Source organism: Poecile atricapillus, chromosome 20, assembly GCF_030490865.1.
Source record: "Poecile atricapillus isolate bPoeAtr1 chromosome 20, bPoeAtr1.hap1, whole genome shotgun sequence".
NCBI lineage: Eukaryota > Metazoa > Chordata > Aves > Passeriformes > Paridae > Poecile > Poecile atricapillus.
In genome coordinates, this window is record NC_081268.1 from 8,547,555 (window position 1) to 8,564,561 (window position 17,007).

The 17,007-nt window shown below is 44.0% G+C and overlaps 1 protein-coding gene across 1 annotated transcript in view; it reads right to left on the minus strand.

The window, feature by feature from the left end:
- PAPPA (pappalysin 1) overlaps window positions 1-17,007 on the minus strand; it is a 178,398-nt gene that overhangs the window by 125,650 nt on the left and 35,741 nt on the right. Inside the window, exon 3 of the mRNA XM_058853889.1 lies at window positions 1,405-1,550. Within this exon, the coding sequence (XP_058709872.1) occupies window positions 1,405-1,550 (146 nt within the window). The remainder of the gene's footprint in view (window positions 1-1,404; window positions 1,551-17,007) is intronic.

Below are 17,007 nucleotides of genomic sequence, written 5' to 3' on the forward strand. Positions count from 1 at the left end.
CACTGTGGGTGCTGCTCAAGGCTGGGGTTAAGATCTGTCTTGGTTTTTTTGCCAGATCTTGGGGAATGGTCACTGGTGGGAATGTACAGAACTTTCTGGTTTGGGTGCTCCCAACAGGAGCCTGCAGACAGGAGGCTGCAGGAAAGCCAGAGTGGAAGTGGTTTCAGCTCCAGCTGAGCTCAGCAGGAGTGTCAGTGTGCAAGTGCTGCTCCTTGGGAAGGGAGGGCTGCTCACACTTCTCCCAGAGCAGCTGCAGAGCTGGATGTTGCAATAAAACATTTACTAAAACGAAGGAGGGCAGCCAGTTCCAGCTGCCTGGTCTGACCATGGAGCCTCTCTCTGCTGTGGAGACAAGTGACCATAAAGACATGGTAACATCTCATTTTTGGGGTATTTCTGACCTTGGAAAATCCCCCCTGACTCATGGCTATTCCAGACAGCTCAACTTCCATTGTATGTTTTAGGATAATAAACACTTCTTGTTCTCCTCATTTAGGTTTATAGTCACCATATCTTTTTTATTTAGCTCAACACAGAGTTGGGTAATATAAAAACTGGCTGAAACAGTCTGCCACAAAGATTTCACTTGGCTGAAATTGGGCTTCACTTGCAGCCTAGGAAGGTCTAGATGAGCTGGAGAAATATCTGGAAAGCCTATGAGAACTGCTCAGAGGAGATGTTTGACCAGGTTTGCAGCTCGAGGGAGGTTTGTGAAGTTAGGAGAAGCTCACAGTGACTCAGTCAGTGCCTTCTGAACCTTTTGAGGCTCCTCTGACATTTTGCAGGGAACACAAGTCCAGTGGCACTGCAGGTGGCAGTGAGTCATTTGGGAGGCTGCAGGGCTTTGTCTGGATCCCTGGGTTCCAGCAGCAACCTGGTTATGAAACACAGCGGGCAATCTGCAGGGTAGTGAACTCCTTCCAGTTCCACTCAAATGAACATCAGAAATACAATCCCTCAGCTGTTTGCTCTTTTGCGCATTTGGTAGAGAAAAATAGCAGCAGATTTTAGCTACAGTCTGTGAGCTAATTGAATACTTGCTAATGAGCTAAGGATCAGAATGTAACAGGCTAAGGTTAAAGATTCACCTCTGTCCCCACACCTATCCCCCAGTCTTCTGCAAACTGCTCCCATGGAGTGAATGCCCTGGAAAGTAGCTTCACTGAAAAGGTGAAATACTTTCAGCTTGACATCATCTACAAATACCATAATATGCTTTGGGTTTATAACCTAATATTTTCCTGGTTGTGAGCCAGTATCTGGGAATCGTGAAATACTTTTTTTCCCCTGACTATATATTAGAGGAATGATAAGAAATCAGAACAGAGCTTAATGCATATTTGTCTTTCCTTCTTAGTGCCTCAAAAGAATGCTTTGCAAAGAAGAAACATCTTTATCACTCACCTAGATGCATCAAGGCTTCTTTGTCCCAGGGCCAAGTTGCCACTCCAGCCAGCTCTTCCTCAGAGGAATTGGCAAAAAAGATGTTGAGGTGTGTGGATCCATCCAGTTTAAGTATGTTCTTGAGTTCATTGACATCCAAGTATGCCCTGTGGAAAAAGAAAAGCATTTTTTTTTCCCTAAAGGTGACACAAAAGCAACAGAACACTGAAGAAGTGCTGCAATCCAGGCAAAGGTCTTCTAATACCCTGCATATCAATCACCTGAAATGTTTTAATAATCCACTCCCAAACTTTGATTACTTTGCATTCATGTAGTGAATCTCGTCTAGAACTTCAGGCCATTGATTAACTAAGGCCACAAAATCCAAGGTAAATACATAAAGCTGTCCACACTCTCAAGATAAGTATAGGAATCTATTTATTATGAATGCAATTAACTAAGCATTATGGTCAGTAAATCTTTTTACACCAGCAGTTAGCTTGCACATTTCCTCTAAGCTGTTTGTTGTTGTTACCTCTAATTTTCCTTCACAATAACAAGTTTCACATCCTCAGGCTGGCACCACAGCTCACACCAGCTCCCAGAGTCACTCCTTTAGCACCAGTAGCAGTCACTTGTGCTGAAACCCATGTGGCCCAACCTGACATCCCACAGCTGCTTGGGAATTGCTGTTTCCAACAGGAAAAGCCTTGCCAAAGCTCTCCCCAGGAGTGGTACCATACCATGCCATGAATTCCTGAGGTTCCTTGGGTCCTCCCAGGGTGAGCAGCATTGCTCCTTAGCTTTTGGGATGCCTGGAAATCACAGAGCAATCTGTTTGCAGGCAAGCTAAGCTTGATGGCTGTTGGAGGTACTTTTTGCTCCTTTAAAGGAGTAGATTTTCTAATACTGGAATACAGGAGCTATTTGCCAGTGCACATACCATGGTGGCACACTGCTTGCACTGCTCCAGCTCACAGTAAAGCCAGAGAAATCAAAATGTAAGATTAAACCCATTGGTTTCTCTGTTTCCAGCTCACACTGGCTTTTGATCTGAAGTGTTGTGATAAAAGCTAGAAGGGGGATATGTTGTAGAACCTTCACTTGACAGGTGGAGACCCCAGAGGGAGGGATCACACTGAGCCAAGCATTGTTCAAAGGCTGTAAGGACCAGACACCACCATGGTCTTGAGCAGGTTGATTCCTGCTTCCCCCTCTGTGTGTGTGGATGTGTGTAAGGCTCACACAGCTCTCCCACACCACACACCCCAGCTCCAAGAAGGGTTCCCTGCATACTTTGCAAGGCTTTTGCTCCCAGCAGGGTGAAGAAAAAATGGGGGAGCTGGCTCAGCACCAAGATCTTTTTGTCCTTCTGAGGACTCCCAAATGGAAAATATATTCATATTTCCACAATAGCTTCCCCTGCCACTTGCTGAAGTCATTGCCTCCAAAATAGATCATGGCTGGGTGTCCCCAGGCCCTGGCTGACTCATGGAGGAAGATGTGCTCTTTGGGGACACCAGTGGAAGGGGATGTTTCCATTCCATGCAGTGTTTATCTTCCAATCAAATGGGGATGACATTCTGAAGGACAGGTCAGCACTGTGACCCTTTACACATTTCTCATCTCTCCAGTGCTCTCAACACATCCATGGAGAATGCACAGAGCTTCCCCTTAGCTCCTCAAGCTTGTCCTGCCCAGATCTGCACAAAGCTCTGAGGCTCTGCTCAGTTTACTCCCAGGATCTTCCACGAGCCTTAGAAAACTTCTTTTCCAAGCATGGGCTCCTACTTAGACACATCCATGAGCAATAGTTTGAAATTACATGTGAGAACTGATGTGCACTTCCAAATGTTCTCAGTGTGAGAGCACTGGGGGGATGTGTGACAGGGGTGTGACCACGGGGAGGGGACAGCGTGTGCCTGCACCTCTGGCAGCATCACTGACAGTGAGCAAAGGTGTAAGAGAGAATGGGGGAGTGATGTGACGCTCCATGCAAGAGAGAGGGGCAGGAACAGAAGCCCCTAGTCTGATCAGAACATTGTTTAAATGTGTTTGTCTCACAGTGGGAAGGAAGGTCCTGCTGCCTGGACCGATGGCAGCTGTTGACTCTGGATGCAGATGCTTTATGCACATACAAATCCCTGTAGGAGTAACTATAATCCAACTCCCCTCCTGAGATTACCATTTTTATCCTTCCTCTTCTCTCATGGTTTCAAATAATCTAAACTAATATTTCTTTATTCTCAGCTGTCTTTCTGCTAATGGTTTACACAGTCCAATCCCCATTTATCTCCTCAGTGCACAACCACAGTCACTCCTCTTCCATACAGCCCATGTGCTCCAGCATCCAAGGCTACATGGTTTACTACTGCAAAAAACATCCAGAGCAGACAGCATTTAACTAATTGGCCAGTGATGGCAATGCTTCACTGAGACTGGACTCATGCCTCATGTAAATCCATCCTACTCAGTCCTTTGGACTTGGGTTTCTGGTATTTCTCTGACCACTTTTCTCTGCAAGCCAGGGGAAGGCTGTGAGTGAGCAGAATGTATTCAGTGGAGGAAGAACAGAATGCCAAGAGGATTTTTAGCAGAGGATCTGCCCGGGTGTAGGTGTAAGTAGATCATGCTTGGAAGGCAGTAAATGCAAACTCCTTCATGGAAGCAGCCAGCAACCCCCAGCACGTAAACATGCCCGAGCCCTGAGCTCAGGCAGAGCCCTGGGAAGTGTGTGAGTATGTGCCTGTGAGAGCAGGAGCAGAGATGTGAGTGTGGCAGTGAGGGCTTGGACACTGCACACACGTGAGGCAGCCAAGAGAATGTGAGGAACCAGTGTGTGCGTGTGTAAGAGATAAAAACACGAGCTGGAATTCCTTCCTCTCCTTCCTCCCCATGTTTCTAATAACCTCCCATCCCTATCCATCATCGCCACATTCCTACACTCAAGGAGGCATAAATTAACTACTTTTGCAGTTCATGTCCAACTCTGTAGCTGCAGGCAGCAGACCCAACAGTTACCAGGTCAAAATAGCTCTCAGTTATTGCTTTGGACTAGGCTGACTCCCCCCTGCTTCGTTATCAGCCCAGACTATCTGACCCAGCGCAATCTGCGAGCGCTGCTTACACTTCTCAAGGTTATGTGGGTCCCCTGACAGAGGACATTATGTCTGTCACATGGGCTCGTGCCAGAGAGAGCCAAAGAGCCCAGCCTTTCCAGCACTGCCAAACTCGCATTTCAAAGACATGAGTGCAGTCTTGGAAAGGGATCAAAGCCTTTCCAACTGTCATTAGAATATTTCCTTTATGCATCTCCCTGTGAGTGCCAGCAACATATTTCATAAAATTCATTGGCTCGAGATGGTACCTCCAATATAAACCTGAATGGGGGAACTGTCAGGGCAAGCCTATGTGGAAAACAAAACAAAACCTAAAGCACAACAAAACACGTGTAATTCCTGTAATGGAAAAAACATACGACGCTGTGAGCGTGCCTTGCTGGAGAAAGCCTAATGAGCCTATTAGTGCATCATAAAAGGTCTCCTTTGCTGGAATCTGTTTTAGACATAGAAATTCTATGGGCTGTTTAAGGCCATTTGGGACACCAAATCATATCAGGCAATGCTCACATTCCCACCCAGATCTTTTCATCGACTTATTTGTCCAATGCACGGTTTTTGTTTTCTTTTTCCCCTCTGCTGCAGTGCAAAGAGCCCTCTGAAGCTGCTCTGTGCAGCAGCTCACCCTTATCCAGTGAGCCCCAGCCCTCAGTCAGGGATATGGATCTCGTGCAGCGCTCCAGTTTCAGTTTAATGGAGGTTTTAGCTCACCCAGCAGTGTCTCTCGGCAGCCCTACCCATCACACAGCCCACCCCATCAGTCACCCAGCCATTATCCCGCTGCCTGTCTCATCTGTCAAACCCATTTCCTGTCCATTTGGGCTGGGACTCGTCCCCAGGCGATGAGGTGAAGCCCTTGGCCACCAGCCCCCTGCCTGTGGGAGCCACAGTGAGGAGCTCCCTTTGCTGGACCTTAGCTCCACATCCAAACCCAGCCACAAACCTCTGTGCTGAGCCTCAAACACGCTTGGCAATGACTCTTAAACTCAGCTGATAACAGGTTTAATCATATTAAATCTGGTTTTGGTGGCTAGAGTTGAGCAGTTCTGTTGGGGGTTGGCAACTCCTTTTTTTAATTCCAGGTCAGAGAGTGGTTTCCCCAAATTTCCCTGATGTGGCTGGGCCGCAGCCTCTTGCACTCCTGGTTGTTTTTGAAACAAACACAGTCTTCCAGACCTTATTGTTAGGAAATTTCCTACTGTTTGCTCCCAGTTATTCTCTATTTGGCTTTGTTTTGTTTTGTTTTTCTTCCTTCAAAGACAAGTGTCACTTTACAGCAAGAAAACAAACAGGGTACTTAAGGGATTATTTACGAGATCCCACGCAAACACAGAGTGGGAACTTTGCTGTCTGCTCACTGTGGAGTGTGGTCTGCAACTGCCTGGTGAGTTTGTTAGGAACAGAAGGCACTACATTTCATCTTTAAAAGAAACCAAACCAACAGCAACCAAAACCAACAGCACCTCCTGAATTGGCACATCAGCCTCAAAATCTCTCCATTTTCAATATTGACACAGGGTGTCCTATCCTTTACCCACTGGGCTCAGCACATGGCAGGACAAGGCAAATCTGCTGGAATCACAGCACTGAATCATTTTTCTTCCCAAGACTCTTTGTGTCCACTCTCAGAAGTGTCAGCCCAGCCTAAACCACAGTGCATGGTTTAGACAAAGAAGAAGCTTTATTTGGACAGCCCTGGAACAGTCTCCACCTGCCTGTGACAGATCCAGGTGTGATTCCCAACGTGGTGTGGCTGGCAGGTCTCAGGGGTGTTCCTTGTGTCCCTCTGGCTCATCCTGGCCCCAGGATTCAGTGGAGCACTGACCACAGCAGTCAGTGTGATCACCTCGTGTCTGTCCTGGTTGTCCAACCCACCCAGAGTTCCCAAGGTTTCAGGGTGCAGTGCACCCCCAGAGATTCTCAATATCTGCAGTGAAGAGCAAGAACAGTTTTGAGATAAGAGATGTTCTTCCTGAAGACAGTGGCAAGAGCCACGACTGCAACAGCACTGAAAGCTGACCTTGAAATGGGGCCATTTGGCAGATGTGCACAGCTGTAATTTATCTTTTCCTCTTGTGATTTCTCAGCCCTGGGTGGTTAGACAGCTAACTGTCCTTTTGGAGAGGCAGTGTTGATGCCAGTGTGGGAGCTGCCTTTTGCCCTCTGTAGCAGAGTCACAGAAAAATGAGTCTGGAAAGGATGTCCAGAGACCACAGCTGCCAAAGCTAGGGCATCTTCGTGTGTCACCAAGCAAGTTTTTATTTAGCTCACTTAAAACCACATATGACAGGGACTATGTCACTGTCCCAGTAACCTGCAGCCCTTGTTTCAATGCCTTTATCATCAGAAAGTTGTTTTTTTTTCCCTAAAGGTCCACCTAAATCTTTTTTGCTCTATTAAAGGGATATTTGTGCCATTCAACCGCTGACAGGGAGATTGGATTCCCTTCTGCTTTACCAAACCTACTTATTTGAAAGCCTATTATGTCTCCTGTACACCATTTCATTTTTAGGCTAAAACCACCTTATTTCCTCAGCTTTTCTCACTGCTTTTAAGACCTCTGGTTGTTTCTGATGCTCTTATCTGCAGTCTCCACATCTTTCCCAAAGGCAGGTCATCAAAAGGGGACACAGCCCTCAAGCTGAGAGTTTATCAGTGACATGGAACTGCTACGTTTGTCCTGTCTGTCACCTCCAACCTGACACAAAGACGCAGTAGAGATGTCAGACCTCCAAATATTTCTAGCTTCCTTTTTTTTTTTTAAAAAAAAAAGCCTGAAGTGTTACAGGTCTATAAAAAACCTGTATAAAATAAGACAATCTACAAACTCTCTTTAGCAGTGGATGTGCAATAAAATTTGTGTCTGACCTGATGTTAAAGATTTGCCTTTGCTGGCAAATTCAATTTTGCTCCTCATTTCAGATGGATTGCCATAAATCATGTGCAGCAGGAAGCGTGCCTCATCTACACTGAGTTTAGTGTTAATTTAAGACCCTGGTGTAAGTGTAGTAAAAGTCATGATAATTTATTGATAAAGGTATAAATCTTTCAGTGATTGGGACGGAGCCTGAAACAGAGCAGAACCAGGATACTACAAGTGAGAGGCTTCAGGTCCCAGTTTAGATCCAGATCACTGCCTGTGTTCACACTGAAATCCAAGTGTGTAACTGTAATTCCAGCCACATCCAACCCAGGCAGTCGCTAGGTCATGTCCACAAATATAAATCGCAAGCACTGTCAGCACATGCAGGCTTGGCAGCTCTGAAAGAATTTCAGTTTATCTGCTGTAGCAAAATGTCCTCTGCAGGCCCTGAAACTGATCTCCCGTTACAAGAGAGGAGAAATGTTTTGGCAAAAAGAATATAATAATGATAAGGATCCAAGAAAAGCCACTTAGGATAATTGTTCAGATGTAAATCCAGCTCCTTGGGTAGGTTTGTAGCCCCTGCTGAACTCTGTGTCACTGTTAATGCATTCAGGTGAGACTGCTAAACCTGGACCAGGGGCTTTTACATCACTGACAGGTTTTAGAGTTAAGATTGACCCCTAAGCAAAAAATAATGCAAAATAAAAGCCAACGTGGCTATAAAACTCTGAGTGTTCATTGATCCCAGGTTTCCCTTTTCCAAACTGAATTAATTCTACCACTAGGATAGTGACTCAGGCTTTACTCACACAATTAAACAAATATGGAAGAAAAAATACAGAAGGAAAATAAGAGCTTTACTGTACAAAATATGGGAATCCTTTGGGTTTGGGTTTTCTTTATCCTGCAACAGAGACTGAGAGCACCTCCTTGCATAAAGGTAGAGAACTTTTAGAATTGTCAGGTCATCAATTTCATTCCATTTGCTTTGAAACCCAGGTTTTCCAGCAGGACTTTCCTAGAAATACACAAATTTCTACTGTACCAATAAATCTATAGGACTGAGAGGAAAAAAACATCCTGGTACATAAAGCAAATTATTTGCTGTTAAGTTCTAAAATCATTATTATCATCTTAGAACACTAAGGGAGCATCCTTGCTCAGCCCTCTCCGACCTCATAAATGACTTTTAATAGATGATACAGCTTTATTTCATGCAATCACTTAACTCCTGGAGGTTGTTAATGCAGGATCTACTCAACAGCCTGAACCACAGCAACAGGTTGGAATAAATCTGATGCCTGGACTACTCCAGACTTTGTGCTGGGTCCTCTCTTGGTTTGTTCGTGTGAGCCTGCACTCTGAGCCAGCCTCTGCTCTCACTGGGCTGCACACAAATATCAGCACTGTGATGTATTTGCTCCAGTGTAAATCTAGAGTTAGAGCAAAATTTGATTCTCAAAGTGCATTTTCAGGTTCAAATCCAGAATCTAAAAGGAAATGTCAGTTGAAATGACCAATTTTTGCCCAATTTCTGGCCAAAGCAACTTGCTTTTTAAAGGGGGGAGCCGGGTTTCCTCAGATCTCCACACATATTCTCTCAAAGGTTTGTAAATCCTTGCCAAATCCTTCACAAACCTGGGCTCAGATTCAGAAATACAGTGAAAACAGATTTTTTTTTTTTTTTCTTCTTTTTTCTCTTTTTTTCCCCCCAGCACTTTTGTTGCTGGTTCTGGCCAGGATAAGAAAGAGCAGAGGCTCGGGGAAGAAGATGATGCAAAAATTTCAAACGTTAAACATGTTCTGCCTGAGCTCCAGGCAAAAATTTGGGATGGCTGTTCATGTACAGCATTATTTGTTCCTTCTCTCTCTTTATCCTTCCAGGCTTTACTACCCAGTTCTTCCACCCCATCTTTAGATAAACTTTACATAGGTTTAGAAAGAGTTGTAGTCCTACAGACCATAAATATCTGATCACTGAGCCTTCTGCTCATGCAGGGTCCACGTCCAAGAATGGAGCAACTTTCGAGTTCCCTGGAGCAGCAAGAACTGAAAAGCCCCATTTCTTTGCATGACCATAACAAATTATTAAGCTACAAAGAACTCCATAAACTCCATAATATACTACAGAAAATAACCAAGTGCACAGAACTAGGAAAAGATATGCTGGCTGGCCAACTTGCAGGGAGAAAAGAAAACAAGAAAACAAAGGGAAAGCCTTGGCAGACAGAATTGTGATCTTACTGTACAATTAACTTCTGAGACAGTGAGTAGGATTAAAGGATGGAACATTTCATTTAAAACAGCAAAGCATTATGAAGCATATATGCACATTTCACAGGCCTTTGAAATCAGCAATACTGGCAGGTTTATTTGTTTTGATTGTCTCTTTTTCTTTCTTTTACTACTTTGGGACTTTTTTTCTTTTCTTTTTAAAACTAGAGCCAAATGACCCATGAGAAATGTACTGTAATTTGCCTCTTATCTATCCCTCATCTCCATCTGATATTCCCTCTGCCCTGGTTACCCTGATGTTTTTCCATTGTAACAAGAAGTCAAACCATAAAGAGAGAAGTGGAGTAAGGATATTTTCAGGAACCTGTTCTGTTCAAACACATTTCCTCTGCCACTTCATGAAAACCTCTTTTGGCTGCAGCCAACCTCATTCACGTACATGGGAGAATTTAAACCCATAGAGGAAGGTGTATAAATTTCAGGCTATTTTAACTCTCAGTTGTGCTGCTTGGCACTTGCACTCTGCTTCCCCTCTGGGCCTCAGAAAGCTTCCTAAACATGGAGAGAGAAATTCCATTCTGGTCAAAGCCCTGACACCAGCCCTGCACTGCTCTAAACCCCATCCACCCGCTGAAGTGATGCTGAAGCAGGACAAAACCCCTTGTGCTGGGCCTCCCCTCAAGAAATTTTACCATGAGTGAAGAAGTCATGAAATAGGCGAACAGAATATTTTTCCTTGTCTTCTGAATGGGAAAACTGACAGCAAGGATTAGCTCCTCTATCCCTTGAGCCTGCATTCTCTGATAATATGGATCATCTTTCTTTTAAATAAGTGGTGTCCTGTGTTGCAGATCCTTAAAGTTTTCTGCTGGTGGCCACTAATCATATTTTACGAGCCTTCACTCATATTTTACAATCTTTGGCTTGTATTTTACAATCTCCAAAAAATAGTCCTGAAGGTCTGCTGCTCTACAGATGAACATCAGCGCTCCCTACAATAAACCTACAATAAACCAGTCCTTCCCAAATCCCTCAATTCCACCATTCCTGAAGACAAGGCAGCACATTAACTTCATAAACAGAGATTCCTGCAGAACCAGGCTCTTCTTTCATTGAGGGAGCAGCCCCTGTTCTAATATTTGGCACCCACCACCTCTCAACCCAAAGCTTTCAAGATCAACCGACAGATAAGGAAACAACAGCACTGCAGAACAGCTCACTGGGACAGTTTTGTTTCAATCAACCTGATTTTTTTTTATGAAAACACAAGAGATCAGGAATGCAGCCTGTCATAACTCTGTTGAACAGGGGAGTTAGGTAGAGCCCCTGTAAATTAGAGATCTAGAGGAAACTTGTGACTTTAAGACAGAATTTTCTTTAACTATGAGACTAACTCAGAGCAACTTCTATATTAAAATTTTCTAAAAATTTCTAATACTAACACTCAACTCCAGCCTGTCTTCCTCATCTCCATCCTGGGTCAGGCTTGAGATGACATTTGCAAACATCTGCCTTGCTGGTGGGACCCACGGGAGCCACAATTGGAGTGACCTTGGTTTGGCACTTCTGGAACAGCAGGAGATGCTTTGTGCTCCCTCTGCAGAGTCCAGGAAAACATGGAATTACCCCATGGACACAGCCCTGTCCTGGGCTCCTGCTCCCTGGGCCCTCTGCACCCAACCTTTTGTGGGTGGGATGGGTCAGGATCCTGGGTGGGCTCCGTGGGTCACGTATGTGGGAATATTTGGGATTTTTAGGAGCACCCTGGCCGTGGAGTGCAATTACTGTTCCTGCAGAAGGGGACATGTGGCACTGTCCCTGCCAGTGCTGCTGGCACTTTAAGGGGCTGCTCCTTCAGCATCTTCCCTAAACACCACACAGCAAAAAGTGCAGGGTGAAAAAAGAACAAGATCAAATTCTTCGCTCCTTTCATCCCACTTTTTGACACTAATCCTCCCTGCACATAAACCCCATGCCACAAAGGGAGATATACATTGAGATTGGAATGAAGAGCCACTTGGAATCAGGCCGACATCAACAAAAAAATAAAATAAAATCACATAAAATCACAAAGGACCTAGCATGTTTATTGCAGATCTTTCTGGAGTTGATGGGCCAAAATAACCACTCCAAATATGCAGCTTGCAAAACATCCCTTTTGCTTTGGAGATGCCGCCTCTTTTTTTGTTTTCATTTATACAACTCATGGGCTTCCAAATCTCCCTCCTTAACCTCCTGGCAGGGTTGTGCACGAAGCGGGTCCTGCTGCAGCGGAAAGATCATCAATGATTAGGATAATCCAAATCTTCCCCTTCTCTGAGAAAGAAATGAAAATCTGATTCAAATGAGAGTGGTTGAAATTTCCTCCTGTTTCATCTTATGCAGAAAAGTGTAGGAGACACCCAAGTGAGATCACAAGGAACATGGTCTGGCGATGGAGACTTCAGTTCAAGGAAACCAAGTGTCCTGGCAACAGAAGCCTCACATTTTCAAGGTTCAGGAGATTTTTTTTCTCTCTGTCACAACAAAGGAATGATATTTCTCTCTATTTGGTTTCTAGGGAGTTTTTTCAGGGACTATTGATGGATCATAACAATAAATCTTTATCTTCAGCTGGGAAGCCTTGAACACACTTTTTAAGGAAAAGAAATAATTGAATAGTCAGATGCAAAGGGCTACTAAATATTATGAGCTTTACAAAAGCTGGTTACTCTTGTTCTTTCCCAGCCATGACGAGATTACAAGGAAATAGAAAATGTCAGTCGCTGAAACAGAAATTTTACATGAGAACATTTAGCTTTGAAGTTCCCAAAACCCACAGTCAATTGCCAGGTGATCTGGCAGAAACAACAACACACCTGCAGTGAAAATAGTTCAGAGTTTCAAAAAGAAAATATTGTGGACAGCGTATTTCCTAAAGCCAACTATTTATATTTAAAAAAAAAAAAAAAATTCTACTCTTGCTGTCTAGGAAAACAGAAAGAAAATGAATAAAAGAGCAGGACAGAGATGTAGTAGATCATACCTTTGTCAAGGAGACTGCTGGGAAGCAAAACATGCCAACAGTGTCTGTAACAGACACCACAAACATAATGAACTCCTTGACATCAAATTCCTGCCCCCCATTTCTCTCTGCTGAGCCTGAGACAAGATGCAGGAGGAAAGATGCGAATGTGCCTTTTCTAAACACTCAAGAACTTTAAGAATTTCTGGTTTTTAAACCTGTGCAGGACCTTCAGCTCCTGCAGAGATCCCTGTTGGACATTTGTGCTTCCCAGAGTGGCCAGTTCCTGAACTGGAGGATGTAGCCAGCAGAAAATCAGCAGTGGGCAGCAGCCTCAGCCAGTGCCCAGGTTAGGAGTGGGATGGAAGGATGTTTGGATTTCCTCACATATGGCTCTGCTAACGTGTGTACCAGAAACCAGGCACTATCAGCCCAAAACACAAGGCTGATTGTAAGAGTTCCCTGGGGGACACATTTCCCAAGACCCTGCTAAATTGGACTGGCAGCTTATGAAACACACAGCTCTGATCCAGCATGTAACTGTAAACTATAGGAAATCATACCCATATATTTGGCCTTCAGACACGAGTGCAGAAATTGCCTGTTTTGGCACCACAAGCCTGTGGATCCACGTGAATCAAACCCAGACCTCTCACAGAGGGCTGTGAGAATGCAAAGTTCTGTTCTCCACTGTCAAATGATAGCAAAAGACAGAGAAAACTCTCATTTTCCTTTATGGCAAATTTCTTGACCAACTTTTGCCCTGAGCACGACCGCTATGGACAGGCCATGCAGTTTAAGTTCTTAATTTCTTGCCATAAATTTGCATTCTCTGTCACCATATTTTCTCATCTCCGCCACACATCAGCTTTTGCTCCGTAATTTATTGGTGGTGTGTCACTAACCACTTCTACAGAACTTAAAATCTCGATGGCTACAAAAACAACTCTGTAAAGAGTCCATTGAAAACTGCAGGTTGTCATTTTTGCCCCTGCACACACAAAAGCTTATAAAGCTTTTGTTGGCATGAGATGTCTTGCACCTCTCTGTCATAGGCAGAGGGGGACTGCTCTGAATTCCCTCACTCCCACAACCCTCAAGTGCTTTGCAGAACATGACATTCTGCCTTATTCAGCTGTGGGGGAAGAGAAAGGCCCTTGCAAGTACTATTGGACTATCTCATGATGGTTTTATAGATCAAAACTCAAAATTCTTCAGGTATTGTTCCCAGGAGGATATAAAAAGAACTTTGTGTTGGATCAAGATGAGAATAGTTTTGAGCCTGAATTAAGATATAGTCACAGAGCCAATTAAGTTGGAAAAGACCTCTGAGATCTTTAAGTCCAAACTATGACTGAACACCACCTTGTCAACGGCATCATGGCCCTAAATTCCACCTTCAGACTTTCTTTAAACACCTCCAGGCACAGTGACTCCACCACCTCCCCAGGCAGCTCATTCCAGTGACTAATCACCCTTTATAAATAGGACATTTTATAGCACAAACATGAGGATAAATCTATACCCAAAAGTAAATCTGTCAAAAGAATTCTGAGTGGATGAGGAGGGAGCCAGGAACTTGCAGCCCTTTTCTGAATCAAATTGGATGCAGGGAGGGAAATCAAACAGATTTCTCCAGGCAAACTGGGAGAAACACTCTGATGTGTCTGACGGAAGCATTTTACTCTGTGTTTGGAAGTTTATCATGACCGATCAATTCTGGAGGAATTAGTGAGTGTGCTCTGGGTTTTGGCACTGACACAGTCGTGGTAAAAATGCTGGAGGCAAAAGGGAAGCGATTTTTCTAATGCTGTGAACTGTTGCCATCAATCCTTATCCAGAACATTTCTCCTGCTCACTCCAGTGCAGCTCTGCTCTGCAGGAGCTTTCCCCTGAGCTATCGCCCTTCTTCTCAGGAACGCTCCCAGCCTCACTTGTGCTCTGGATGGGGAGATCGAAGCCAAAGACCAAGGTCTTTGGGAGTTCAATCTTTCTGTGGACTTCAAAGAGCTTGGGATACGCAGCTTAGTCCAGGCAGAAAGCAGAACATCCATTTGGAACAACATTATGTACTTAAAAATAGGAAATGTTGAATGATTGTTAAGGAACACAGCACGATGGGGAAGCCTGATGCGAACTGTGAATGAATTTAGATTCCTGGTTTTGGGCTCTAAACCTGGTGCTCTAAATCCTAGTGCAAGGATCTACCTTTTCCCAGCAATTATAAAGACTTTAAGATTTAATTCTCTCAATCATGTCTATACCTGCAGTGAACAGATGGCAGGAACCGTTCCCTAAGGAACTGAGAAACAACTACAAATAGTCAATGCTCATCCTCAGCTCTCAGTACAGTGACACCTCACATTTTGGGAGGAATCAGCATGAAGGCAAAATAAAACCCCTTAACCAGAAATGCCAAGCCCAAACATATTCAGGTGTTTTGAATAATATAAGTTTATGCAATTATGACTATTCCCCAGGCATGCCTGTGTTTGTCTCCAGATCCATTTTCAGGGATTGAGGGCAGGAATAGAGCATCATCAAGCTCATGGAAAACAGGAGATCACAGAAAAATGTTGTTTTGTAATTGTTCTCAGCCAGTTGTGCAAACCTAAGCAGTTCAGATAGTTTGGAAATATTTCCATTCTCCCTCAGACTCACGTGAACCAAACTAAGCTCTGGCTTTTGTGATGTCTACCCACATTCTCTAAATGAGTGTGGCACTCTTTATTTACTTGAAATTTGTCACCAGTTAATCTCTCCCTGTCTCTTTTTCAATTAAAAAAAAATCAAATTAAGTAATTAAGGAAACACAAAGCAACTTAAAGCAAAGCTTTTCAAAGTGTAAAGGGGATTTTGATACCCACACTCTCCTGATAGTCAGTGGATCTTTTCCTGGCCTGGGAATATAACTCCCCATTGTGCCTTTGGAAGGTGCACAAAAAATGTGCAGATGATTACAGTGATGGGTCTATTAATTGATATCATCTGGATTTTATGATATTTAATCAATGTCTGAGTTCTGGCTTCAAAAGCAGCTTTAATTGTCTCGCTCCTTTCTGCTCAATGCTCCCAAACCTGTCGTCTTCGATACACGAATATAATTTGTGAGTTTGACAGGGCCACCACTCTCATCACATTGCATCATGGAAATTAGAAATGAATCAATAAACGGAGAGGCAAACTCCTGATCAGCTCCTTCCATCCACACAATGTGGAATTCTTCACATTTTACCCCTAATCCCATGTCTGATCAAAATGGAAAGTCTCCAGGGTCAGGAATGCCTCTGCTTCCTTTTGGTATTTAATCACATCTCAGAAAAGCTGATATTTCATGTCTATGTGTCTTATCTTCATCCTCCGTACACTTTGTGCTGTTTAATGCTGAAGAAATAATTCAGCAACATGTTTCATGTGATGTGGCACATCCTTAGAGGAGGAGAAATGCTGGCATGGCCCAAAGTTACAGCTTAAATCCCCTTCTTGGCATATTCATTTTAACTGCGTCTTCTAGCACAATTTCAACATGGAATTTTCCTGACATAAATCCCACAGGTTTCCCTCTTCCCCTCCACACCACGCTGCGTAGCTCTGTGTTTTGGTAAATCTCATCTATTAATAGTTGCCCTCTGTGGCTATAAAAAAATACCTCAGTAGTCAAAAGGCAGCCCTTGCTAGGGAGCAGCTGTGGATGCCTGAGCACACGCAGGACCCAGCACCACACAGCAAAGCCCTTTCTTGGCTCTGTGTCAGAGCAAACCGATTAAATATGGCCATGGAAAGCTAATGGAAAAGGAGCCCCTTCCCTGCAAGAGAGAGAGAGAGACTGGCTCCAGCACTAGGCTGGAGAACATCAGGGTATTTCCATTTTCTCACTGACATTTTCTTTTTCCTTTTTTAACTCAGCAAACCCCCTCCCGTGTCTTCCTCACTTCACCCTTCTGCCAAGTCCCAATAAAATCGTGCACTTAAAGAAATAGGACAAAGACGTCATCTCAGCAAGTAGCAAAGGTTGCAGGGTAAATTTTAAGGTCTAGTCAACCTTTTTTTTTGTTTTTTTCTTGTTTGATTGATTTAACTGATTAAAGCATTTCTGTTCTTCCTGTGCTTTCAGCAGCATCCTGGGTAACTCAGGGGAAATTCAAACCAACCAGCTGTGATCTGTATTACAAAGTGGAGGCTGGAAACACAACACAAGGATGTTGATGGGGCCATACTGGAGAGGGTGAAAGGAGAGGAATATCATCTCCTGCTGAAGTGACAAAGTGTTTTTATGTGTTGGAATGAGAAATACTCAGCTTAGCAAAGGATACAGGGAATTGCTCCTCCTCTCTGCTGCTGCAGGGTACCAGTCCCAGCGTGAAGCTGCTGGTGGGTGACAAAGGACCTGACTCCCTGAG